Consider the following 26,581-nt stretch of genomic DNA (forward strand, 5'->3'; position numbering starts at 1 on the left):
TAAAAGGACTAAGGTTTTTTTAAATAATTAAACATGTCTCCCAATTCAAAAGTATCAACTCTTCCAAGTCATTGTTTTGAAAAACTCATTAGCCTGTTAATTCAACTACCCGTAATTATTTACTTAATTACTTGATATATTTGTTTAGTCACATAACCATTTCTTTATTCATTCACTATGAATATATATGTGTATATATATGTGTGTGTATATATACATATATATATATATATATATAATTTTTAACTTACTTATGTAGTTGTATAAGTAGTATCAATAGAACCCACTTTTTCCCCAGGGAATTTCTACAAAGACAGAGCTTCTGCCCTCTTGGACCTTATTCTTTAGTAAGGAGGCTGGCTGGGTAGCCATGGAAAACCCAGGTCCTTCCCCTTTGTCAAGCTGGCCTTTAATACATGCCATCTGAAAATGAGGACTAAAACTAGGTTATAGAGCTTCAGGGTCACACGGAGGAGGGGATTGCCTAGTTACCCAATGACTTTGAATAGAAGCAAGGATAGCTGTCCAGTGATCTTAAAGGGGGAATATCTCACACCATAGAGAACCTGGTATTACTGCGGAGGATGGACTGTGTGCTTCTAATGTTCTCGCATTTCTTTTCTTCCTTCTCTCTCTCTTTCTCACTATAAAGGAATGCTTTGGGTAGAAAAAGTCTCCTTTTTCTCCTCAAAGGAATAGTACATAATAAGTGATGCAGGGACCTTCAAATTCTGAGACTAGCAGAACTCAAATACTATTATTTATTAAAGCAGTTAGAGCAACCAGCAGAGCAATTAGAGGCAAAAAGCTGAAAACTTGTAGATGGAATTTTTGATACTCAAAGTGCACGCAAGAAAATGTTAAAATGGTTTCTTTAGGCGTAATAACAAAGGCTAGAATGAAATTAACCAGGGAGAAAGAAACAGTTGGAGTTCAGTGAAATATAATAACTGATTCATAACTAAGGGGTTTATTTCATTACATGTGGCTCTAAATAGCATCTTCACTTGCAGTAGGCTCAATAATTGTATCTTCCTATAAATTTTCCATATAGAGCCTGCAAACCAATGTTGAGCAAACCATTTTTTAGAATAGAAAAGTACATTAATGCCTGTTAAATTTGAAAAATAGATACACACTGCCTTCCTCCGAGAGGGGCGTCCCCCTAACTGCCCCCCGAGGAGCTCTGCTGGGACTAAAGGTGTCGTGGCCACTTCCGTGGGAACTCAGGTGTCTTTGTGCTAGGGTCTCCCAGGTAAGTTCATTTGCTAAGCAGCATGGCGCTCTTTAAAAACCCGAGAAGGTAGGCAGCGTGACTCATCATGGAATGCTTTGCGGCTGTGTAGAGCATCTGGGGTGCTGTGTAGGAGGGGGGCTCCCAGGCCCCTGTGCTGCCCTGTGGTCCCCATTCTCCTGCACTGAGCATGTTGCAAATATCATGACGCTTATTCCGATAGGTATCATAGATTATGCATCTTGTTATGACTATATGAGCCCCCTCCCCCTTTTCCTTCCCACAGAACCTGCATGAGGGAAGACCCATGACTTCAGTGAAAACTTTGACTCTATTACATTATATGAGGGGCCAGCTAACTATTGTCCGTGTGCCAGATCTGGCCTACTATGTTTATAAATAAAGTTTTATGGGAACACAGGCTCCCTGATGCTTTTCCACTGTGGAAACGAATAGTTAGGATTTAGAAGGTATGGTCTGCAAGGCCAAAGTTATTTACTTGACATAGAAAAGTTTACAACTTCTAGACTAGACTGACTGATAGGAGTTTGGAGTTGTATCTGAAATTTGAGTAGCTTGTCCTCACATAACTCCGGGATCTAATTCTGACTTAGAAACTCACTAAATGTAAGACTTTAAAGCATATTTTAAACCTGTAGCAGTCAAAGCAATCCTTTGTGTTAGAATTCTGCTTTGTGTGCTGAGAGTTGACTTTTCCAGGCTTGTCATAGTGCCCTTGTGACTTTAGTCCTCATGGGGCCCATGACAGTGTCACTCATGTTGACTTGGCTAGAAAAAACCTGGCTTTATTTTGAGGAAACCCCCATAACTACCATACAGGCTGCAAAAGGACATCCTAAAATATATTGTGATGCTTACCTGCTTGGAGTGTGGAATTCATTAATTTCCTGCAATGAAATTATTATAAAACCCTGTTTTTCTAGACCTCAGTGATTATGGCAATAGTAAGTCTTAGATCTGAGGCTGGTCACTGCCCTAGCCAAACTCTGGTCTCTGCAGTGCAATGTGTTTGCAAATTCTCTGCCTCCAGCAGCTTTGCTCGGACTAAAAAGCATGAGGCGGCAGAAAATAGAATTTCACTTGGAAGAGACTCGCTGTAGTGTGCCCGGCAAACCAACATGCATTCTCTCACAGGGGAGTAGATAGGTAATGACAGTTGCCAGAAATATTTTGTGGATCTTTATTCGTGCATATTTAACATTTTAGTACCATGCCCTTCACGTATATCTCATTTATACTTTATCACATTAACTTCATGTTAACACACAGTGTTCTTATTCCAGTTAAACAAATGTGTTACAGGTTGTTTCCCCTGGAGGTCAATGGGGTTTGAGGGACAAGCTGTTTGTTAGGGATCAGCGCCTGTGAGCAGAAGGGGACAGGAGCAGGATGGGTGGAGCGAGACATCCAGCTGCAGGGCAGTCCCAGCAAAACCTTGGCCCAACCCCTTGGGTCTCTCTGGGATGGCTATGGACGATCAGAGCAGTCCTGCATTGTGCCAAAATGGCACACCTTTATTTGTCTGCTTGCTTAATTTGCAGGTTCCCTCTATAGAAGGGGCTCTCAGTAAATGAGGCGGATGCTTAGGAGCAGTAGCCGGAGGCTGTCTACTGACTGCTGCCCGCTCGGCTCTGACGTCCTTCCTTGAAGGGAGGTCTGTCTGCACAGCCAATCTTGTGCCGATCACGGGTGAGCCCACTGAAACTCCTTACCAGCGATGCCGTGAGACTGCATTCTCACCGCTCGCCATCTAGCTCCCAAACCCTCCTGTTACCCCACCCTCTGGCGTCTTCCCTGAGCAGATGCCTATCTGGCCTGTATTTGGAGATGCAAACACTGAAGCAAAGGGACTTAGCTGAAGTGACATTTGTGTGGCACGGCGTACCTGGGTGGTAATTCTCAAATAGTATCCAACTGCATGGATTAATGAAATATTTCAAAATAAGAGATTTAGGGTGGTAAAAATAGCATAAGAATTTTGAGAGAGTAAATTATTTTGGAAAGTACTGATTTGGTGTTTAACAGTTTTTATTTTATTTTATATTTTATTTTATTTTATTTTATTTTACTTGTATCAATGGGTGAAGTCTCTGTCCCTTCTATAAAATAAAACTTAATAATGTTTATAGTCTGAGAGAAACAAAGATGCTTGCATGAATGGCGTGAGCAGTGTTATCTAACATTATTATACTCAGAAAGCAAAATCAATCCCCTATTTTGCATCCCAACAAAGGGAGATTGACATCCTTATCTGATGTTCAAATATTTATGGGAATCATTTCAGCCGACCTGTTATTTTCCTATGTCTTTCTACATTCTACGTTCTCTATTTCTATAACGTATTATACAACCTTGCTTTTGATGAAGGACAGTCAGATTTGACTTAGTGTTACAAAGGAAAACATAATATTGCATATTTTAAGAAGGGAACATGTTAAACAATGGAGAAATGCCATTTCCATCCATCCATTAAATGTTTACTGGCTTTAAGTCAGTTTGCTGGGGGGTTGGAGTAGGTCTAGTTGAAATGCCTTTCAAATGCGCCACAGGATACAAATCAAGTCCGGGGTACCTACTAGGGTATGTGGACATTCACAGTAAATGAGAATAAGATTTATAAATGTCCTTGAGAAGGGTCAACATCGTGGAAGATGTATTTAACGGTACGAAGGACAGCCAAAGACCCAAACACCCTTCCAAAGACCAGGGTCTGAGGTTGGACAGAACAAGGCTGGCGAAGGAGCAGGGCCCGGAGTGCAGTGAAGCTGGAGGTTCTGTTTATTGGCAAAAGAGGAAGCATGCCTGGATCACCTTTATTAAATGCCAAGTATGTCATGTTGGGCTTTGCACTTGCTTAAATGCACATGACTAGGTTAGACCACGTGGGCACACCGTGTTGTGTTTAGGGATCGGTATTTTTTTAATATTGTTAAAATTAAAAATATATATATTTTATGTATTTATTTTTAGAGAGAGAGGAAGGGGGAGAAAAAGAGGAAGAGAAACATCAATGTGTAGTTGCCTCTCACACACCTCCAACTAGGGACCTGGCCAGCAACCCAGGCATGTGGCCTGATTGGGAATCAAACCAGCAACCTTTTGGTTCTCAGGCCAGCACTAAATACACTGAACCATACCAGCCAGGGCAAGGATGAGTATTTTTGGTCTAACATACTGTTGTCTCCCTAGAAGAAATTACATTTGCTTGCACACTAGAATGATATGCTTATGTTATTACTATTGTAAATTAGACAAGTAAACAAGCTTTTTTTTTATTTCCCTACAAATGCATTTCTAGCCTTAAAAAGTGACTAAGCCACATCTTGTTCACCTATTAATTCCTGGTACTCACTATGAGTCTTTAGTATTTACTAAAGGAGCCTAATTATCCAATTAAAATATCAAAGCAAATATAACTTTATGACATCTTCAAAAATCTGCTTTAATATAGTTATGTAATACTGTTATTATCTCTTGGGTGTGCATGTTTTCCATAAACATTTTTCTAAATAATAAGTTGCTTAGACCAAAATTAGAAAACTTATATAATCAAATACTACTGTCCTCATAGCTATGTAATGTTTAGTAAGAATTGATAATGTGTCAGATACTGTGGTCAGGATAGCATGCTGATCTCACTAACTCTGCAAGTGGGGGAAATGCATATTACTCTAATTTTACAACTACAAACACTGGGAATCAGAACAGTTTGTATGGGCTACTCGAGTCATTTATAGGGAGGATTAAATGAGAAATTAGTGTACAAGGCTTACTCAGCAGAGAGGCTGAAATTAAGAATGCCACAATAAGTATATTCAATATGTAACTAAATCATAGTTCTGGGTGAGGTAGGATGGTCCAGATAATGCCGTATAATGAGGCATCTTCTGCATCTCACACATCTATGTCCTACTGTCCATGTAGCATTTAGCATTTTAAAACCTCCTTTCATATAAAGAAACATCATCGTTGACATAATCGACAGCTCCACAAAGACCTTTAGGGAGTTAATAGATTCTCTTCCTCCTAGATTTCTGCTAACATCCTTAGGTCATTATGGGCTTACGGAAATTCATGGGAGTAGGTCAGGATTGCTGTGACCCTGGAGTGAACGAGCAGTAAGGATCAAGGTCATCATGGGATCTATGATACAAAAGACTCCACCCTCACAGCTCCTAACCTCCCAGCTACAGAAAAGCAAACACCAGAGATACATTTCACTTCGCCACTGCAAGTTCCAGATGTCGCGTATTTCTGGGAAAAGTTATTTTTTGCCAATACTTATGTGAATATTTGTGACCTGTTTGGTATATTTTATTTGGTCATTACATAAGTGGTCATGAGGAGAGAAAATAGAGAAATGTGTCTAAACTGAAAGCAATGTAGGATTACAGAAGGGGTTATGAGCCTTTCACAAGGGTGTTTCTCCAAGATTCCTCCACCTCCTTTACCTCCCACATCCAAATAATCGTGATGTCCTATTGTGTTTTGTTCTTACTCTCTCAGTTACAGTCACCCCATTCTTTGGTCTCCCACCCTTTACCACACACAGATGTGGACGTGATCTCTAACTCAGGTTAGATCTCTGCTGTTCAACATGGTAGCCACTAACCACACGTGTCTCTTCGAATCGACAGCAAGTTAATTTAAATGAACTAATATAAAAATTTCAGTTTCTCAATTACACTAGGTAGATTTCCAGGGCTAAATAACCACATGCAGCTGGTGGTTACCATATTGGACAGTCCAGAACATTTTTCTATATCACAGAACATTCTATGGCGTTCAGCTGTGGTTTAGATCATACCACTTTCCTGTTACGTTTTTTCAAGTGGCTCTCCATTTTTAACGAGTGAAAAAAACTTCCTCAACATGGTCTTAAAATCCCTTCCTGCTGTATCCCTAGTGTCCTTCCCCAACTGAATCTTGAACTTCAACCACCTATCCTTTGTCAAGGTCTCTTCAAAGACACTGAACGTCTTCCTATGTTTTTATGTTCACTATGTATTTTGATTGGAATACTTTTGTAATATTTTATACACCTCAGACCTTTTTTTTCTCCATTAATACATCACTGTAAGCTTTGAAAAGCCTCATGCACCTTTGTTGTCTTTCTCCGCAAGTAGACTCAGTTACAGGAGAGCAACTCCACGTTTGCCTTGGCACCCAGTACAATGTCTTGTATGTAAGAGATACTCGGTAAAGAGTGAGTGAAGGAAAGAGGTGGGGCTGAGATGGGAAGGGAAATGGCAGGATTCTTGTCTATCAGACCTCAGCTATCACCATGCCTAGTTAGGTGCTTTAATATTACAGTTTCCCAAACATTCTCAAACTCAAGATTTTCTACATGAATTTCCTTCTGCCGAGGATGTTCTCCTTATGTATTCCATCTAGAGAAACTCCACTCTTTTTTCCTGCCCCTAGACAGATGCTATATTTTCTTGGTGCCATCTCTGGCCACCCCTCACCCTTTCCCAAGTGCATTTGGAGACCCTTGTTACCCATTGCAATGTAAGTGTGATTCGGTGACAGAGCCTGCCACTTCTTGTTGTACGCAATGAGAAAGTCACACCAATCTGTGCAAGGGGGTTGGGGGGAGTCATTCAAACATTTAGCATCATAATGAACCAAAAGAAGCAGTCATTAACATTATTGGAATTAAATAAAATTAACAACTTTAAATTGAATCCGTTCACAACATCTAACACTGCATTCTTTTCTTCCATCATATTCTTTAGAATTCTCAGTTATGAATGATTATTTTGAAGACTCAGGGAAAAATAGAATTTCTTCAAACATATTATGTAAATATTGAAAAATTGATCATGAGTCCAATTTTACCTGGGATTCACTCTAAAGAAAACAATTTTTTTTGGCTCCATGGCTGCAGAAAGTTACACATGCAATTGTAGCTTTATGACGCTATTTTTCCGAGGTATATGTGGAACAAACTATAAAATACAATGCACACTCCAAGAGTGGGATGTCATATGAATAGACGGATTTGTAATCGGAGATTTCTATAAGTAAAGTAAAGGGTACCTGAGAATGCTTAACACGAGAATATAATAGGAAGGACACTCCTAAGGGAGAGAAGATGAGCACAGACGCAGGTCAGGGGAAGAAGGCCCCGTGGGTGTGGGGAGAGGTGAACTATGAAACCCAGCATCATCTCTCATCTCTTAAGCCTGGACTCTAGGCTCTGTGGAGATACTCATAGTAGTGGGTATTTTGAAAGGGGTGAAGATGGGAATAGATACAAAGAGTTCTGGCATCTTTTTCTAGTGTCACTTGCAAAATTCTGTCTTTCCTAAGGCTTCTAGAGGATGCAAATGGTAGTCCTTGTTTATATCTTTGCATTTCTGGATTTTCACTTCTGCAGTTCCCCCGGGCTTGAAGAGATCACTTACGGATTGAAAAATGGGCTTCTTATTTTATTGATTTGTTTATTCATTTGTTTGTTTATTTACCTAGTGTGAGTCTTGGAGCAACTCATTCACCACTAGGCACCTCTCTGTGAACTGGGTGTTTCCTCTTATTTACGGATAAGACTATGAGATGTGAGTAGTTAGTTCCGTGAGCCCCCACAGGTGAGAGCCCACTGAGGATTCCCAGGTTGTGTGCCCTCCACTCTAAGTGCTGCTGCCGTTGAGAAAGACACGGGCAATCTCACAGAGCACAGTGGCTTCAGAGTCTGCTCTGACACTCCTATCCGTGATGACGTCTTGGGAACATGCACGGTACACTGGATTCTAAAATGTAACTTGTTACTCCAGGTTCGTCGTGTTTAACCCAGTCTGTTTTTCTTTGAAATTATTTTCTGGTAATTGGCTTAAGGAAAAGCCTTATGGTAGAATCTTACCATTAAGGATTGCCCTTCACTGCTGCAGATGTAGCTCTGTCCCAAAATGGAATGATAGGGGCAAAGCAGAGAAATTGAGATCATGGAGTGGATGGTGGCAGCTTAGACAACGAGAGGAAAGCAAGCTGAATCTTGGCAACTAGAGATGGTGGGGGGAGGGGGTGGGCTGTGCTAGTGCGTGTGGGTGCGTGTGTGTGCGTGTGTGCGTGCGTCTGTGGGCTGGAATGGAGCAAGCATCTTCTGAGAACATCCCTAAAAATGGCATTCTTTCGGTTTCTTTTTTTAAAATGTGAATAATCTTTATGTTATTCATTTTAAAATTATAAAAATCTCATTAATTTTTAACTATGATAAAAAAGGTCATCTATTATTCAATAGGAATACAAATTACATATGTTCAGTAGACCTTTGAACCTGCTGTGGTCCGTTCTCGGGACGGAGATTTGGGTCAGAAAAGTTGGTGAAAAGATAAACACGTAAAGTGGTGGCAGAAGTGCAGGCATCTGCTTCCTCACTCGCTCCCACTCCTCAGCCTTAATTTATCACTTAAATGGACATCCGTCTTCTCTATGTTCATTTCCGCTGTTACGAGAACCCAGATAAACTTGTTTAGGGACAGAGGAGCCAGGAGTGAGAGGAATATTAGCTTATGCCTGAGAAGGAACTGGGAATCAGCAGTGGAAGCCTACTGTTTCCAGATAAGTAATAATATTAATTATTTAAATATATACTTATTGAGCACTTATTATGTACCAGACACTGTAAAAGGTGCTTTATGTGTAATCCCTTATTTAAACCTCAAAAAGCCTATTATAACTCCCATTTTACACATGAGGTAACCATGGCCCAGAGAGACTAATAACGCAACTAAGTCATAGCTAGTGAAGTGATTTTCCTTTTACTCATTCTATACAAAGCAGAAAAAAGAAGGGTGTAAGAAGGAAAAGGCACCTAACAAATTTGTGCGTGGTATACATTCGGTGTCTAATGCGTGCTTGTTGACTAGGTGAAGTCAGTATCTGGGGCTGCGCAGCAGTTCTCAGGAGCCTTCATCAGAAAGTCTACCAGGCACTAAAATCTGCAAAATGTCTACAGAGGCGGCAAGGGGCGTTTTGAAACAGTGGAGGTAGATTTTAAGTCGAATTTTAAACTAAGTCATTTTTCCCCCATCAAGTTCTTCCCATTGTGTAATCTTATAATATTATGACATTCTTACCTCTGATCTCACTAAAGGGCTGTATTTATAGCCGATTTTATAAATTCTTATGACTCACCCCATAAAGTCTGTCATGAACTGGAACTTTAAAAGATGAGAAAAATATCCTTGTCTGTGTTAGAGTTATCAGAGTTAAACAATCCTCAAACTTTCCCCCACTGGTTTTATGCTATTTATAACTGTTAAGAAAGTGGCCCTCTCTACCATCCTCCAAGAAGGGAAGTTCATTCCAGTTCTGTTTACTGGGACATGATGATGATGGTGATGATGATGATGAACACGTGTTTATTGCCTACTAACTCCCAGAGACTGGTTTATGCTTTATTTTTAATCTTCACAACCACCCCTGGGAAATGGGTACTCCGTATCTGACCAGTAAAGAAATCCAGGCTCAATGAATTTATGAATTATCTAAGAAATATCAGTATATCCATAATAGAGATAGAATTTATTTCAAATTTGAGGTCTGCATGATACAAATTTAAATAAGGAATTAAACAAACCACTTAAAAAATACCAACTTCCCAAACTCTGTCCTTGCTCTCAGTGCTTCCCTCTGGGCCAGAAGGTCTAGGCCATCGCTGGGCATCAATCAAATAGCCAAGGAGCTTGTCTCAGATTTGAGATCCATGAGTTTTAGTGATTAGACTGACTCTCCTTTGCTGTGGCCTCTGGGAAATCGGGTGATGCATGAATGTGTGAAATATATCAGCAGTGAGATAATAAAATGTCTATAACCCGGCAGTGCCTGCAAAGTTTATCTATGACTATGATGCAGGAAGTGATAATTAATCCTCTGGATATTTCTTAGCTCGTTTAAGAGTCAGAAGCTACGTGATATTTGGAGCAAAACACATGTCTGTTTAGTTCTTTTCCAGTTAAACTTGGAACCTCCTGGGTCTCATCAACCATCATTGTTCCCCAGAAAAATGGCTTTTGGTCTTCTTTCCATAATAAAACAGATTGAAATGCTTTGTAATGAGCACTTTCCCATGCTCAGGATTTGGTTGAGAGCACTGTTTGATCCACGTATGCCTCTGGGTCCTGAAACCCTGTCCGAGTTTCTCTGATCATCCCGGAGACAGGGTGTAGGGTCAGTTTGTGAGTGCCTGGCGCACAGACGCAAGTCGGCTTCTCAGTTTCCTTTGGAGCTCTTTGCTAAATCAGAAGTTATCATTTCATTATGCAATATTTCTCAAGGAATTTGGCAATAAACTATCATCAATAAAATTAAGTACTTTTTAAGTATAATTCCCAACTGTTTAATGATGCTTGTCTTTGGTGGGGAGGGTTTAACATGGATACCTTTTCCCCGTGGTGTTTGCATTGGAAAAGAATGTGAATACCATTTCTAATGAAAAAAGAAATAACTAAAAAAAAAAGAAAAAGAAAAAGAACTAAAAAAAGAAAAGAATTCTCCATCTATTTATCGATCGATCTATCAGATATCCATTTATCTGATATCTGTCTATCTGTCTATCTACTACCTATCTATCCATCCTCCCATGTATCTATCTGGTAATCCATCTATTGTCTCAAGTAGATATAGAAACAAATAAATAGATGCACATACATAAGTAGAGATGCATAATATATGTAAATATATGCTATTTGCAACGAAATCCACTAAAATATTAACACCACAAAACTGTAGGCATAAATTGTGGGGATTTTATTTTTCCTCATGTTCTTATAACATAGTCTCAACTTGATTATATAATAAATTTCATACAAATGTATAAGAAATAAAGTACGCTCAGCACCAATAGCCATGAACCGTGTTTCAAAGTTAGGGTCAATAAATATCAGTGAGTAGAGAGATTTCCTAGGCCCTTCCTAACAGGCCACCTCAACCGTAAAGGCTTTCTTCAGTGCTCCCCTCCTAAAATGGGACTGCTCATGAACTTCGTCTTAGTTTGGGCTGCTGTAGATATGGAATGCTATCGACGGGTGGCTTAAACTACAGCAATTTACTTCTCACTGTCCTGGAGCCTGGAAGTTCAAGATGAAGGCACTCGCAGATTCTGTTGTTGGTGAGAACCAGATTCCTGGTTTGCAGATGGTTGTCTTCCTGTAATATCACTGGCAGAAACCGGAGAAGCATCCTGTATCAGCTCCTTTTTTTTTTTTAAAATAAGATAATTAATCCCATCATTAGGGCCCCAGGCCCATGACCTAATGTAATTATAATTATCAGCCAAAGGACAGACTTATTTAGAAATTCTAGCACATTGGAATTGAGATTTTAATATATGAATTTCAGAGAGGCACAAATATTCAGTCCACAGCACCCTACTTTGGGCCTTCATTCTATCCTGTTTCAGTTACGTTTCTTACACCATATACTTGCTTATCTTTGATATATCATAGCCAAAGCACAGTTCTTGGTTTATAAAAAGGATAAATGCTATGGAACAATAATTCCTATATAATCTTTTTTAAAAGATTTTATTTATTTATTTTTAGAGAGGGAAAGGAGGGAGAGAGAGAGAGAGAGAGAGAGAGAGAGAGAGAGAGAGAGAGAGAGAAACATCAATGTGCAGTTGCTGGGGGCCGTGGCCTGCCACCCAGGCATGTGCCCTGACTGGGAATTGAACCTGTGATGCTTTGGTTCGCAGCCTGCACTCAGTCCATTGAGCTGCGCCAGCCAGGGCCTAATTCCTATATAATCTTAATACTTAGTATAGCTGCAAAGCAGATGGCTCTACACATAAAATGCCATCATGTTGTCTTATTTGAAAATTTTTTTCAGTATAGGAGCTACTAAGAAGTCTATTTAAAATTCTTAGTTTCATAGGATCTAGTATTATAAGACTTTTAAAATATCTATTCCAACTTTAAGAATTGTTACTACTAGATATCAGATACTAGAGAATCCACAACCATCTGATTCCTGTGGACAGAGACTAATAGAAAGCCTAAGTGTATAACTTTACTTAAAATAAAAACAAAACAAATGAACAGCAACAAAAACAAAAGCACTTGCAGGTTGTCTAGTCAAATATAAGTGTAACACAAACACCTATTTCCTTTGAACTGCAATAAATTACACACTGCCTAGCACCATCCTGCTTTGGACTCCAGTTCATTGTTTTATATATTTTGTGGCAACTGCTAATTATCATAAGCTGTCCAATAAATGTGATGGATTATCCAATTAACTCTTCATCAGCATCCATTTTGGAAGATGATACCTATTGGAATTGATGGCAGTTTATGACCTCCATGTTGCATATGTAGCTAATTACTCCTTGGACAATAATTATCAAGTTTCTTGTGCCTCATTCAGTCATTTTGTTTTACAAATTATGATGCCACCGAGTCTCCCAATTCATTTGACTTCACAGTGATGACTCTCCAAGGATTCCTGAAGGTCTGCTGGGGAATGTATGGATGCCATGCACACGGAAGCAGATTACAGATGTCTCTGTTTTGTAGGTTTTCCATCGACCGGCACACTGACCTGGAGAGACAATTCAACATTAACGCAGATGATGGGAAGATAACGTTGGCAACACCCCTGGACAGAGAGTTGAGTGTATGGCACAACATAACGATCATTGCTACTGAAATTAGTAAGTGCCCGGGTTTAATTTCTTCTTTGCGTGACTGGGTTCGCTGTATGTCTAGTGATCACATGATAAATGGTCCCTGTTTTCATTAGATAGTTTGGCACTGGAATGTACTCTATTATTCCGAAGGAGTCTTTGAATGAATCATATCAGCAAGAAATAACTTACATGGCGTTACGTTACTGAGGGTTGCAATATACGTGGGAAGGAAACTTTTTATATCCAAATATTCTTATAACTCATACCTATTATCAATCATTAAAAACAATGTTTTGCATGTTAAAATATAAGGAAAGATTTAGTATAAGAGAGTGGGTGAAAAATAGAACTCAAGGACTATACACTATAATTTAAATAAGCAGACACTAACATATACTTATACAGTAGAGAAACCATCACTCACATATTTGAATTTCACACATACACATATATAGACAGAACCTTCACACTCTCAATACATATTATTTGGAAAGGTGAAATTGTAGATGCTTTTTTCTTTTGGTTTTTAGACTTCAATGTATTTCACACATTCATTATAGAGCCTTTAAAATTGTATCTCCAATGTATTTTTTTAATAAATTATATGCAAAAATGTAAACTTTTTTTGAGAGGACATTCTCGGGTTGTTAAAAGAACGTGTTAATCTTTCCATGTATTTTTGTGCTGGTAGCTTCTTTGATTGCGCTCCTCAGCACTGCTGTGGAGCTTCTAAAGAATGGCTGGATGGTGACAATGGGCGCTGCACTATCTTTGAGAACTTGCACTCTGCCCTAAGATTTTCATTATTATACGAAAACTTGCAAAGGGGAGACGATATTCATTTTACCTCTAAACAAAACACATGTTGCATATTGTCAGATCCAAAAGAGACGTTCAGTTCTTGAGGGAGTTGGGAATCTGAGTAAGGAAATAGAAACTGACATGAGAAAAAAATCCATGGACACACATACAGTGTAGAGGATGTAGATGACAATTATAGGGTGCAGACCCTAAAATGGGCTCTGTGCTCTCTCTGCTTTTTGTATTCACAACTAACGGGAAAACGGGAAATATCTCTGAGACACACTATGGATTTGTTTGTACCAGTGAAAGTAATCCGGACTGTCAGGAAGGACATGGGTTTTTCTTGTTCTGACATGTGGGGAGAATGTCCTCCCCGGGGCCTTAGAAAATGAAAACAAAGCAACACTGTGTGAAAACGTGGACTCAAGAGTGAAGAATGTGTGTTTCTTACAGCAACCTCAAGCGTAGGCACAGAAACGTGCAGTCGAGTTGATACGTAGTTTCAACTCTACCACACAGAGGGGCCTGGAGAGAGGATGAGCTTTGGACACTTGTGTGTTTTTCCCAGATTAGAAGTACCATTTTCTGGTCCTGGCTGGTGTAGCTCAGTGGATTGAGCGCAGGCCTGTGAACCAAAGCATCGCCGGTTTGATTCCCAGTCAGGGCACATGTCTGGGTTGCAGGCCATATTCCCAGTATGGGGGTGTGCTAGAGGCAACCACACACTGATGTTTCACTCCCTCTCTTTCTCCCTCCCTTCCCCATCGCTCTAAAATAAATAAATAAAGTATTTTTAAAAAAGAAGTACCATTTTCCTCCTTAGTGTGTCACAGTGGTAGTTGTTTCCCCTTGTAACATTCAGGGATAAAGCTAACAGCGCATACCACTGGGTGACCTTGCCTTATTAAAAGTGCTAACTATATCTTGAGTGGTGCAAGCATAAAGTTTTTGTGATTTATAATGTTGATGCTGCATGATCACCTTAAGCCTCTGAGAAAACCTCTATCTGTTTAGATTGGTTTAAAGGCTTATCAAAACACTCAAAGGGACCAGTTTTCTTCACAGTCTGTAAATGGTAATTACTTTTAAAAGAACTTTTTTGTGTATTGAATGCAACCTAGTTGAGTTAGCCTTCATCCATGACACTTTTATATGAGATGGATGCTTTCCCTTAAATATTCATCAGGGAGGCCTTGATTAAAAGGATCCATGTACTCCATTTTAAGGGGGAAAAAGATGTGGATAAACAGAGCGGTGGTTAAGACACAATCCAGAAACAAAAGACTCATTTGCAAGAAATCACAGACAAGTAGGAAGACAGACGCAAAAGCTGATGCTGAAGGGTAATGAGCTGTGAATTCCAGGTCAACAGGAGTCCCAACCCCAGGCGGAGAAGACGGGCATTTGTTCATTCACTCGATGATTATTAATTGACTCTAAACTACATGAAGATAGAGCAGTGAGCAAAATAGGCATAAACACAGGTGCTCTTGGAGTTTCCTTTCTCCTGGCACCTGGAAGCCCCGGCACAGGAAAGAGTGAGTGGGAACCTGCTGAGCGACCCATGAAGAATGACACAGAGGTACGGGAGGAGACAATGAGTGCAGTGATTGCAAGCAGTTCCATACGGAAGGCAGGAAAGAAAGCGCCATGGCATGCCTCTCTCCATGGACCTACGGTTATATTTAAACATTATAGCATAATGAATATGAAAAAAATAAGACTTTACGTCTGTCAGTGAAGTAAATATTAAGATTAGTTTTTATCTACTCAAAAGTATATATATTTTTACATTCAGTGTTATTTTGTATTAGTTTCCGGTGTGCGGCATCACGGTTAGACAATCAGGGACTTTACAGAGTGTTGGCCGATACTTCCAGTGCCCCCCCAGCAGTATCCGGAGAAACCCAAAGCACTAACACGAAAGAATACCTGTGCCTGTGTTTCCTGCAGTGTTATTTGCAATCACCGAGGAATAAAAGCAGCCCAAATGCCCATCGATAAATGAGTGAGGAAAAAGGCTGTGGTACATTTACACAATGGAATACTACTCGGCCCTGAAAAAGATGAACTCTTACTATTTGTGACAGCATGAATGAACCTACAGAATCGTATGCTAAGATGGCTAAGATTATTTTTAAAGTGGTACAGTTATTATTATTATTATTATTAATGCAGTATAATCACATTACCAAAAAATTAATACACCAGATAAAATTTTCTATATGGCTTGAGAGAAATCACTCAAATATTTCCCAGATTAAGGTTTACAGGTGGTTCTATAAAAAGAAAAAGTACAGAAAAGCTCTGCCCACATGAACACCATGAATCTGTCCATGAACCATGAAGAATTTAAAATCTATAACCCAACCTTACATCACTCTGTTCTAAAGTGAGAGTTATCTTACCTTTTTAATTAATTAATTCGTGTATTTGTTTTTACTCAGAGATTAAAAACTAAACAAAATGTATAGACATATTTTGGCCAAGAAGCAAGCTTAATTCAGGAAGCCACATCTCAAGAAATGTAAAACTGTAAGCTTTGCTAGCAATCCAATTTTTAAAAAAATTTTTTCATGTCACTTTCTTACATTCAGAAAGATTAAGAGTTCAAAAGAGAACTTTAATTTTTAACTGTGAAATATAAGCTGAGGTGGGCATAAATTTAGAAACTTTAAAGGTGCAATTAAGTCATCTCTTTCTAAATCATGAAAAGAAGTAGAATACGACCACAGAGAATTTAAGAAAAATCGCAGTTACTAAGACAATGGCTTAGTAACTTGTTTTGCCTGGATTTGATTATTTAGCTCATCACATAATATTTACCTTGCAAAGCCACACACCAGGTCTTGGGGAATACACATTAAAGGGAGATTTATTGTATTTGGATGAGATGAATATTTAAAACCACCCAGGACAACAGAACCCCTTAGGGAGAGGTTCTAATAAAGTTAAAGAAATATTTATTCCAGGCAGAACAATTTAAAATTACTCTCAGAACACCGTCTCATCAGGCAAAGATTTAAACAAATGAAATTAAGCTAAAAAAATGGATTTTAGGGAAGTCCATCTGTTAGCTCTTAATGAGAATGAAGATGTTGTCTTTAATCCTCTTGTGTCAGATTCACTTAACTGAGGCTGAGATGCTTCACTGTGTGCCTCTCCCAAGTATTTCACTGGTAATAGATCCAGCTTGCCATCACAATCAACCAGGGCATCTCATTACAGGAGCTGGCTGTTAGATGCCCAGGTGCTAACAAGAGATTGGGCTTATCCAGTGTGTCTCTGCTAAGTGTCTCAGCTAGTGGCAATTCCATCCCCTGCAACTGTAGGGCAGGGGTGCTGGTCACTATGGCGGTGAAGGTTTAAGGTAAATTTAGCTAAGTAAACACCAAAAAAGCATTCTGGGAGCCCTACGATGCATTTAATTCTCACGCCACCCTGCGAAAGTAAGTACTATTACTATGCACATCTTTCAGAAGAGGGAACTCAGACACCGGCTAGGTAACTTGCCCAAGATTTCATAGAGAGCAAGGGTTGGGGCTGGGCATGCAGAACCGGCACCCACACTGTGTAACGGCAGATTCCGTGTTCTGAGATGCCTTCCACAGAAGAAACCTCTTGTAGCTTCTTCGCTTTCCCTCTCCTGCTTACATTGAGCTCTGACACCAGCACTTCCTGTCCTGAAGGAAATGAATGAATTAGGTCTTCTGTGCAGAGCAGAAGACAGGTGCAGGGATGAGAGTGCAGGGGAGAAAAGAACAAGCACGAGTTAGACCGGGCCCTTCTATTCTAACGCCTGTAACCCACAGCAGCAATAGTGGGTCACAGAGCAGAGCTTTGTAACCCACTGCCTAAGGGGCAGAGCAGAGCTTTGGAATTCCCTTCCCATTGCAGAGACCAGGAGTTGAGCGACAGGGAAAAGAGAGAGCACAGAAGAGTACCTGGTAGGGGGAGAGCGTGTTTCACTGAAGAACACAGAGACCTTAACTCTCCCAGCCGATCCAAATCACCAGGGGAACCGTTCAAACCCAACCCACCGCGTCCTGGGGCTTCCCCAGGATTTAACTGCATCCCAGTCCCAAGGCAGGGATTCCGGAAGGCAAGTTTCAAAGGTTCTTCCCGCCTCCTCTCTACCCGCGCCCCCCAGTCAGATGTACATTATACCAACACTGAGAAGGAAGGCAGAGAAAGGTAAGGTGTCCTTTTTCTTTAATTGAATGCATCGGGATGACATTAGTTAATAAAATTATATAGGTTTCGGGTGTAAAATTCTATCATACACCATCTGTATAGTGTATTGTGTGTTCACCGCCCCAGTCAAGTCTCCTTCCGTCACCATTTACCGCCCCCCTTTACCCTGTCCTACCTCCCCTACCTTCCTTTCCCTCTGGAAATCACCATACTGTTGTCTGTGTACGTGTGTTTATTTTATTTTACTCTTTTACTTGCCTAATCACTTCCCCTTCTTTGTTGTCTGCATGTTCTTGTCTTTACTTTTGGGGATTCCCCTGGTGATTGGGTGACGTTCCGCTGAGCTGAGATTGGAGCCGAGTGTCTCAGGTGGCACACAGGATCCCTTTAGGTTGAGCAGGGCAGCCAGAACATGCATGGTTGTAAGGGCAACCATGCATCCCAACCAGAGCGGCAGGGGAGGGGCACCACACTGTGGGGAGGAGTCTCTGCCGCGGCGGTGAGAAGCACTGAATGCCAGTTCTAGGGGGTTCTTCCCAGAGAAATCGGTGATGTGGGATGGAGCGTGGAGTCCATAGCGACACCGTGTCCCTGGGACCAGCCCTTGGCGTCCGCAGAAAGCACACTACTTTTGGTTACCTGAGAGTGTTTTAAAGCAGGAGGCATATAATTGCCCATTAAATTAATCTCTTTCAGTTAGTGGTAATGCACTGCGCTGGCCCACTACAGTGGGCTGCACACAATATTGCACATGAAGCTTTTCACTAATGATGGTTAAATCTCCCAGGGAAAACACTAGTTTGATAGCACTTAAGGAATGTTTCTTCCTGGCAGAGGGCCCAGCTGCCAGAATAATTGCTTTGTCCAACCCAGGATACTTAGGGAAAATATATCTTTATGGGCCACTCATTATTTAGAGAAATCTTAGGTCCTACAGTTGCAGGGAGGTAGCCCCGCCCTGGCCATATAACCTTGGGCAGACACCTAATTTCTCCTTTCTCGCTGTTTTATCATCCCTGTAATGGGAATGACAATTGTTCCTTCTGATCTGGGGTGTAGTGAGAATTGAATTAGCAGTGATAGTGCTTCAGCTCCTCTCTGTCTTCCTCCAGGCCCAACCTGGTGTGTCCTCTCTTTCACCTTCCCTGTCATCTTACTGGTCCTATAGGTAAACTTTCTATCTGTCACTCATTTCTGTCTTTTTTTGTTTTTCCCTCCAAGCCACTTGGGCTTAAGGAGAAAAGGAGCCGGAATAGTAATATAGACACCCCAATTTGTATCAGTTCCCTCGTGTAGTGTAATAAACCATGTCAAAATTTAGTGGCTTAAAAATGATAGACATCTATTTCTCTTGGTCCTGGGAGGCAGCAGGGTAGTTCTTTGGTCTGAACTGGCTTTGCTAAGCTTTCTGGTCAGCGGGTGGCTCGTCTGCGGTTAGATGAGCTAGCCTGGCCTCACTGTATAACAAGCTGGTTAGACCAGGGCATCGGAGTCGGCATAGGTCTTCTCTGCTCCGTGTGGTCTCTCGTGCTCTGATAGGCCAGCTCAACGATGGTGGTGTTCTTAGCATTCCAAGGAGCAATGAAGGACGGGTGAGAAGCACTTCCTCAGTCTCTATTTGTATCATGTTGAATAATGTCACATTGGCTAAAACAAGTAACATTCACAAGACCAAATTCAAAGAGTGAAGAAATGAATGTCACCCATTGATGGGAGGAGTTGGAAATACTATGGCCATTCTTTTTTTTTTTTTTTTCATTTATTTCAGATAAGGATGCTGAATCAGTAAATGACTGTGTGCATGACTGAGAAGTGAGTAACAATCTGTAGCCTACACACAGATACTTCTCAGTCCTTCCTCCAGAATCCTCTCTTCGGTGCAGTGCACGTGCATCAGAATTCTATGTGTCAACCCTTGACGTGTTTGGAAGAAAGCATTAGACACAATATATCTAATAGCCATCAACTGGTTAACTATGGGTTCTTTAGAATTTCAGATTAAATAGCCATTTGTATTACTCATATTAAATCTACTAATGCATTTATACTGTTACAACTACTCACATAAGTGTTAATGTGACCACTAAACTTATTACTATTTCTTGAAACCCATGCTGGGTCAGAGTCCTTTGTTATAGGTTTTCACACATTTTTGCTCTTTTCTATCCACTGACTGGTTGAGACTCATAATTACCATTTATTTGCTTGTGGTTTTGAGAATACATTTACAAAGGAAGAAATAGGTAAAGTCCTTGCTCTAATGAAACAGTTTATTATTGCTTTATTATTGATTACTGTTTGATCCTAAGATACTAACTCAGTGCTTGAGATTCCCAATAAATATTTGCTAAATTAGCGAATGAATAATGGAGTAATATCACTAGACAGTACCCTGATGACTTCTGACTCTAAACGTTGTTCATTGATTGGTGGAAAGGATTTTTGCCCTACTGTATCCCACTCGGGTCTGTATTCAAAGTCCCAGGAAGGCAGGCACATGGGCACAATGGCTTCCGGGATTTTTAAAGCCATTCTTTCCTGAGTGACCAAAGCCGACACATAAAGGGCAGGGGCGGCTGCCCTCTCCTTGTGTGAAAATTGTGGGGCACTGACTGTGTTTACAGGGAAAGACTCCCACGGAATACTAACCGACCCTGGGAGTCAGAGACCACGGGAGAGGCGCTGGTAGGAAGGAGCCTGAGGTCCCCTCTCTCTTCCTCCAAGGAGCCAGGCTTCTGGTCTGAGAACTGTTATTTCTCTTCGCTTCTGAAGAGCCTTGAGGCAAGCTCTGAATCGTGCCAGCACACACTTCATTACCCAACAAGCCTGTTTATCATTTAATCTAATCTGTATTGAACAAGTAGAAGCAGGTTACAAAGCAACAAAGCAAAAGAATGAAAATGCAGCATGTTTTCTGATTACAGAAATCCCTAATCCAAAGCTTAGAAACTGGGGCTAAAAATAGGTACCACTTCCATCTGCATCCAGCCCCACCCACCTAGCCCTTCAGGGCCAGGTCCGGTCATGGCCCTTCAGCCAGAGGGTAGAAATTTAAACTGTGATAACTTGCTTCCATCTCATTTGTGGTGGCAGGGCATTAGTTGCTCTATACCCTCATTTATTATACTGATATTTCTTTTTTCTGGAGCATCTACAGGACAAGGATCCACCTTACATTGCCCAAGGTCAAAAGCAATGCTATTTATCGCAGAATAGCTTGTGCCTGCTCCTTGTATGACTGAAAATGCTATTTACCCAGGAATTCAAATCAACCTAGAACGAAGGCACTGACATTCGTTAGCACCAACCCTGGGCGTTGTGTTGAGCACTTGACAAGCCCTGTTTTATTTCAGCCTCACAGAAAACACACGGGAGAAGGATGAGGAATCCCTCTGAGATGTGGGACAAGCTCCCCAGGCCTCCGTAGCCAGGATTCACAGAGCAGGCTCCCCAAAACGTAATGCCTCCACCTCACACAATAGTAATCTTTCTCTAAAGCTTCATAAATGAACAAATCCCCAGAGCAGATGGGGCTTGGCTCACTTCAGGAAGTATTTCACGTGCAACTACTATGTGTGAAGAGTCGGGCACTTGGAACACAGTAAGATGTGACTCCTTCCTCTTTGAGCCTTAATAGCGAAGCGAAGAAATAGCATGTAGAGCCCTTCCTTTAAGACCTGCATTGGAAACTCTACCGTTTTGTTTCCTTAAAAAAGTTGGTGACTGGGGGTAGAGTGAGCACCCTCCACTGGACAGGAGAGACTCTTGTCTGGAAGAAGTCCTTTGTCAAAGATGCATTTACATCAGGATCATCAAGTAGCAGTGGGCTTTTCTTAGAGCTGTGTTTCCACACTAAGAAATGTCTTATTCAAGAGGAGGAAAGTTCCGAATATCTCCTGAAGACAGGGGAAACCAGGAACAAGGATCTGGTTGGAATGTTAAGTGAAGCAAAGGATGGTTGCCTTTAAATGCCAAATCAAAGAAATTCTCTTATTCTCTCTCTATGTTAAAAGGGGCCCATGAAATACATAGGAATATCAAAATAAGGGAAATTTAGGGCCCCAACTATTAGCATTCGGAATGGGGAGTGGAAGAGATCATGGAGGGGAGGAAGGGATAAGACATGGACAATGGGAGGGAGAAGGATAGGGCTGTGAGCTGGTGAGTCTTCAACTTTGTGGTGCATAAACCACCTGGAGGGTTTGTTAAAACATAAATTTCTAGGCCACTGAATTTGTATTTCTAATGAGTCTCACTGTGGCACGGATGCTGCTGGGCCGGGGACCAAACTTGGAGAACAATTACTGTAATCCCTGCAGTCCTAATTCGGAATACAACTAAAGCCAAGCTAGAGATGGAGTGTGAATGAGCAGAAATTTGCATCGGGTTAAAACTAATGAGCAAAGAGGAGAAGCAACTACTGCTAAGGAGCGTAAGCCTTGGCCGCGAGGATGCGAATGATACATTAAAAGTGTCGCTGCTTGCTGTATGCGAGACAGCGTTGTGGAACTTTCTCTGCCCTTTTGCATGTTTAATTCTCACGACAACTCCATAAATCGGCGTGGTCAGTTCTTTCATCTAATAAAACAAAAACTCCAAAGTTCAAGCTCACCAGATTTAGGTGGCTGAGTCTGGATGAGATCCTAGGTGTGTCTGTCTCTTCAGCTCCATTTCTGAACATTTAGCCTCTATTCTTCTCCGAGGGATAGCCTCGTGCCTGTTGAGATGGGCCACGATTCACGAAAGATGACCTATCATTTCCAGAGTTGAAGAATCTACAGCTTTTCTTCAACTAATTCTTAATAAAAGAAGGTCAAACACAATGACTTATTATTGATAGGCTTTTATCCCCAGTGAAGTAACTGAATGGGGTGAATGGGGGTGGGGGTCAGGGGTCGGTCCAGATGGGGTAATTTATTTAAAATTAACATCTGTGAACTGCCTGTTCCAGAGGAATTTGGATTTGTGAGAGCCTCCAGTTCCTCAGTTGAAAATAAATTAAAGTCTAAATGAGGGGCTGATCCTGAAGTGTGAATGTTCCTGCTACCCACTGAGATGATCCTGGAATAGCGCTGAGGCCTGCCCCACACGCCCACTGTTACAACTTGACAATGAATGCCAAATAGTAGCCTGGAGAAGGAAGACCTGGAACAAAACCGTGGATGACAAGTGCAGCGGGAGAAGGCTCTGACTTCGTAGTCAAATAAATATAGATTCCCACCTAGGTTCCATTTACAGCTATCTACTTGAAAATAAACAATTTCTCCAGAAAAAATCTAATGTATTTATTTACTAGTTAAAATGAAATTTTAATACCAATAGAGAACTAAAACTTGGTTGACGTAGAAGAATGTATGTTTTTATATATACTCTAATAGATTATATTAATATATTGGAGTTATTACACTATAATTTATATATTGTTTTATTATAATAGCACATGATTGAACATAAACATATAGTCTGTATCTATTTCTGCAACATTCACAAAAAGCCTCATCACCTGCTCTTTCAGGTGGGCTGTGATGAGCTGGTTGTTTAAGAGACACGGACATCACGGACATTTTAGAACCTTTTCTGTCTCAGCTTTATTTAACTGCTTTGTTTGGCAAAAAATAAATAAACAACTCTAACACACTGTAAAGAAAACCTGTGGGCTTTTTCTGGCTCTTAAATAAGGCTTGTCATTAGATTCCGTGTTAGGCACAGTCTCCAAGTCTCCTTGCTCGCTCATATTGGAGAATCTCTGGATATAAAAATACCCATACTGAGCCAGCATTTGATTTCCTGCTGAACTGTTTTTCACATTTCCAATATAATTATGTAGCAGTTACAAAGAAAGACTGAACTCCACAGAATACCATAGAAACCCACATTTGTTTATTCAAGAAAATATATGAAAAGCATCTCAGACAGGAACTGGTGACTTCTCAGGGAAACTGGTACCTAAAATAAATCGGAAGATAATATGGATATTTATCAGAAGCGATTGGTTATAAATGGATTTAAAAAGGCAGTTAGATATGCTGCTACAAATGGCCTCTGGCATATAAATAGATCTTAGTGAAAATGGGGAGTACTGAATTAGATATCCTTATTTCGTTTCTGTTTTCTGAATGATTGATTTTGTCCCTGGCAGTGGTGTCCATCAGAAAGAAATGTAAGATCTGCCCTGGCTGGCGTAGCTCAGTGGATTGAGCACGGGTTACGAACCAGTGTCACAGGTTCGATTCCCAGTCAGGGCACATGCCTGGGTTGCAGGCCATGACCCCAGCAACCGCACATTGATGTTTCTCCCTCTCTCTATCTCCCTCCTCTCCCTCTCTAAAAATAAAATAAAAAAATAAAATCTTTAAAAAAAAAAGAAAGAAATGTAAGATCTAATGAAGTAGTCACTAGAAGTACCAAGTAATAATTGATTGAATATACAAAACATTAGTGAGTCAAACCTTTCTGCACATCTTGACTAAGCACTAGGGTCACGGGTTGTTAAAGACCTAGCTCCTGGCCTGGAGGCGGGGCTTCTGTAGAGGAGGGGATGCCTGCTGGACCACAGTCAAGTGTCTAATGGAAGGAGACAGAAAGCATCCAAACAACACATCCAAGGAAGATGCGAGTTCTGTGAAATGCTTCTCCAGTGCCCTTTGCAGTCAGGCTCGATGCTGTCTTAAGACAAGTAAAGAAGAAAAGCAAGGACATCATAGACGACGAAAATAGCATGGATCCAGCCAGGATGTTTTGTGAATTTTGTGATGAAAAGAAGGGACTTGATCCGAGCCCGCTTTAGGCATGGTTATGGTAGCCTCCATTGTATGCACATCTCATCGCCACACAGCCCTTCCATTGTGCTTCAGAAATGTGCAGTAGATTGACAGGAAAATATAAAGGAACGCCTGAGGCATATCTTCTGGTTGCAAAAAGGCCAAAGAAGCTTTCTGTTCTTTGGTGAATCAGGAGAGTTGCATGAAGGCAAAAGAGTAGTGGGCTCTTTGTTAACTTTCTGATGTCCTCTCTTATCTGCAAAACTGAGTAACGTCTGGTGTGACAAGGAGATAAACCGAAATCCGAGATCCTGCTTAATTCCAGGCAGAATGCTAGTCACTGTCTGCAGACACTTGTCTCATTCCGTCCTCATGACACCTTTGCGAAGGACGTGTCTTTGAGCATTCTTTCAGAAATGTGTAAAGCAAGATTCAGGGAAGTCAGAGAACATATATGTATAAGGCCAGAGTTCTAATAAAGTGAGGTTTGTTCACCAGATTTAATGCCAACACTTCAACGCTTTTTACTTTTTGCTGCTTTCTGTAAGCAAGTGTGACAGATGGGCAAAGAGGGTGAATATGCTTTGAAAAACATTAATTGATTGAGACGAATACAGATTTTCCCATGCACCAGTGGTTGCCAGACTTTGTACTAGGTACTCTGTATATAGGAACAAAAAATCACGCGGTCCAATTGCTTACCGTCTAGTTGAGGTAAAAATCATAAAAACGAATAACGGTAGAATAAGGTAGCATATTTATTTTATTCAGTGTAATGGGGACATCTAATTTTAAGAGGCAAGGAGTTGAGAATGATAAAGCAATCTCTTTGGGAGGTTTAGGTTCAATTGTCGGGCCTATCATATCTGTAACTCTGGATGGCCAAGTTCACTTTAGCATGTGGGTGAAATGAGACAGTTTCTCAGTTCCCATTCATCACCAGCTGATGGATCTTCAGTGGCTGCCCCAAAGCACAGTAACAAAGAGCACAGGTTTGGGGTCAGAAAGATACGGGATTCTGAACAGATTACAACATCTGTAAGTCATGAGATCTTAGGCAAAGTAATTATCCTTTGTAAGCCTTGATTTTTTCATTTGTAAGGGGTGGATGATAATGTCTTTCTATATTGTTGTCTATTGTACCTAACAAAGCGATTTTCAACCTTTTTCATCTTATGGCACACTTTAATTATGAAAATTCTGTGGCACGCTAAAAAATATCTAATTTCTTTTTTGCTGATCTGACAAAAGAAAATAGGTATAATTTTGATTCATTCATGCCAGATGGCCATTGTGTTGGCTGTTGTCAGTTTTTTTATTTGACAGTCTGAGGGAAAAGAGGTCAGCTCCCCTGACGAAGTAGTCAGGTATTGCATGTTTTAAAAATTCTTGTTGCACAAGGGTTGAAAATTGCTGACCTAACATAGTGCCTGGTGTTAAAAAAGAAAAATAGAATGGTGGGACTATATGAGGGAAGATCAGGACAGTAGAAAGTTTTGATCCTTTAAGACAGCATATTCAAAGTTTTCTCCAGAGAGACACAAAGTCTTTGAGGTTCTTTCAGGGTTTCCACGGGGTCAAAATGCATTTATAATAATACCAAGATGCTATTTTTCTTTTTCTATTTTGTGCACTTACAAGTGAGAGTGGAGTTTTCCAGAGGCTACAGGTGTATTGATATCATTGCTGAATGGCTAGTGGAGTGTGCCCTTGTGTATTGCTATGGTTTAAATATTAGTTGTAATTTCTAATTGATAAGTATTGAAAGATATAATCCAGTTACAATTGTTTTGGAAATAAGTTTTGAGGGGTTTTTAATAATTTGTAAGTGTATGAACAGGCCTTTAGACCAAGTTTTTTAAACACTGTTGCCTTAGGAAGGCACTTATTTTCTCAATTAAAGGAGGTAATTAGTTGAGATATAGTAATGATAACAAT

The 26,581-nt window shown here is 40.5% G+C and overlaps 1 protein-coding gene across 1 annotated transcript in view; it reads left to right on the forward strand.

Annotated features, from left to right (window-relative positions):
• Positions 1-26,581, forward strand: part of CDH8 (cadherin 8) — a 338,770-nt gene that overhangs the window by 206,265 nt on the left and 105,924 nt on the right. The window contains exon 8 of the mRNA XM_045818654.1: positions 12,772-12,908. Coding sequence (XP_045674610.1) covers positions 12,772-12,908 — 137 coding nt within the window. The remainder of the gene's footprint in view (positions 1-12,771; positions 12,909-26,581) is intronic.

Source organism: Phyllostomus hastatus, unplaced genomic scaffold, assembly GCF_019186645.2.
Source record: "Phyllostomus hastatus isolate PE091 unplaced genomic scaffold, TTU_PhHast_1.1 phas_scaffold_345, whole genome shotgun sequence".
NCBI classification, from domain to species: Eukaryota; Metazoa; Chordata; class Mammalia; order Chiroptera; family Phyllostomidae; genus Phyllostomus; species Phyllostomus hastatus.